The 943-nt window shown below is 32.8% G+C and overlaps 1 protein-coding gene across 1 annotated transcript; it reads left to right on the forward strand.

Annotated features, from left to right (window-relative positions):
• Positions 1 to 211: 211 nt before the first annotated feature.
• On the forward strand, positions 212 to 669 carry LOC118829470 (prefoldin subunit 4-like). Its single transcript, XM_036736499.1, has one exon. It carries the CDS (start codon positions 212 to 214, stop codon positions 614 to 616), a length of 405 nt encoding a protein of 134 aa, XP_036592394.1. The 3' UTR covers positions 617 to 669.
• Positions 670 to 943: the final 274 nt, after the last annotated feature.

Consider the following 943-nt stretch of genomic DNA (forward strand, 5'->3'; position numbering starts at 1 on the left):
ATATAATATTCCAGAGGGCAAAAGAGTTAGGATTAAATCCTAATGTCACCTATCCAACAAAACTGAATATAATCCTTCAGTTAAAAAAATGGATTTTCAATGAAATAGAGGACTTTAAACATTTTTGATGAAAAGACAGAAAATTTCACTTTCAAATAAAAGACTCAAGAGCACCATAAAAACATAAACAGGAAAGGGAACCAGACCCAAGATGGCCACCACCATGAAGAAGGTGGCTGCAGAAGATGTCAATGTTACTTTTGAAGACCAACAAAAGATTAACAAATTTGCACGGAATACTAGTAGAATCACAGAACTGAAGGAAGAAATAGACGTTAAAAAGAAACATCTTCAAAATTTAGAGGATGCTTGTGATGATGTAATGATGATGGATGAAGATTCTTTAATGATTCCCTACCAAACTGGTAATGTTTTTATTAGCCACTCTCAAGATGAAACTCAAGAAATGTTGGAAGAAGCTAAGAAAAATTTGCAAGATAAAATTGAAGCATTAGAATCCAGAGTTGAATCAATCCAACAGGTGTTAGCTGATTTGAAAGTTCAGTTATATGCAAAATTTGGGAGCAACATAAACTTTGAAGCAGATGACAGTTAAAAGTTTTCTAAATATGAATTTTTTATTTGTTTAATAAACTTGAACATTGGTAACAATGAAAAAAACAGGAAAGGGAAACCATAAAGAGCTTAATAAGTTTAAACTGTTTACATTCCCAGATGGAAGACGGTATTTGTAACTCATAAGACCTTTCTCATTATTAGGGTGCTTAAAAGCAGTATACATAGAGGAAACAGGTGTTAAATGAATATGAAGAGATAATATCTTAAAAAAATTAAGGGATGAGAAAGGAATGTACTGTGAGAAAGGGAGAGGGGGAGGTAGAATGGGGTAAATTATCTCAGGTAAAAGAGGCACAAAAGAGAG

The sequence above is a fragment of the Trichosurus vulpecula genome, chromosome 1 (assembly GCF_011100635.1).
Source record: "Trichosurus vulpecula isolate mTriVul1 chromosome 1, mTriVul1.pri, whole genome shotgun sequence".
NCBI classification, from domain to species: domain Eukaryota; kingdom Metazoa; phylum Chordata; class Mammalia; order Diprotodontia; family Phalangeridae; genus Trichosurus; species Trichosurus vulpecula.

Bases quoted from the DNA above. Each gene is read 5' to 3' on its own strand.
- LOC118829470 (XM_036736499.1), top strand. From the start codon at position 212: ATGGCCACCACCATGAAGAAGGTGGCTGCAGAAGATGTCAATGTTACT.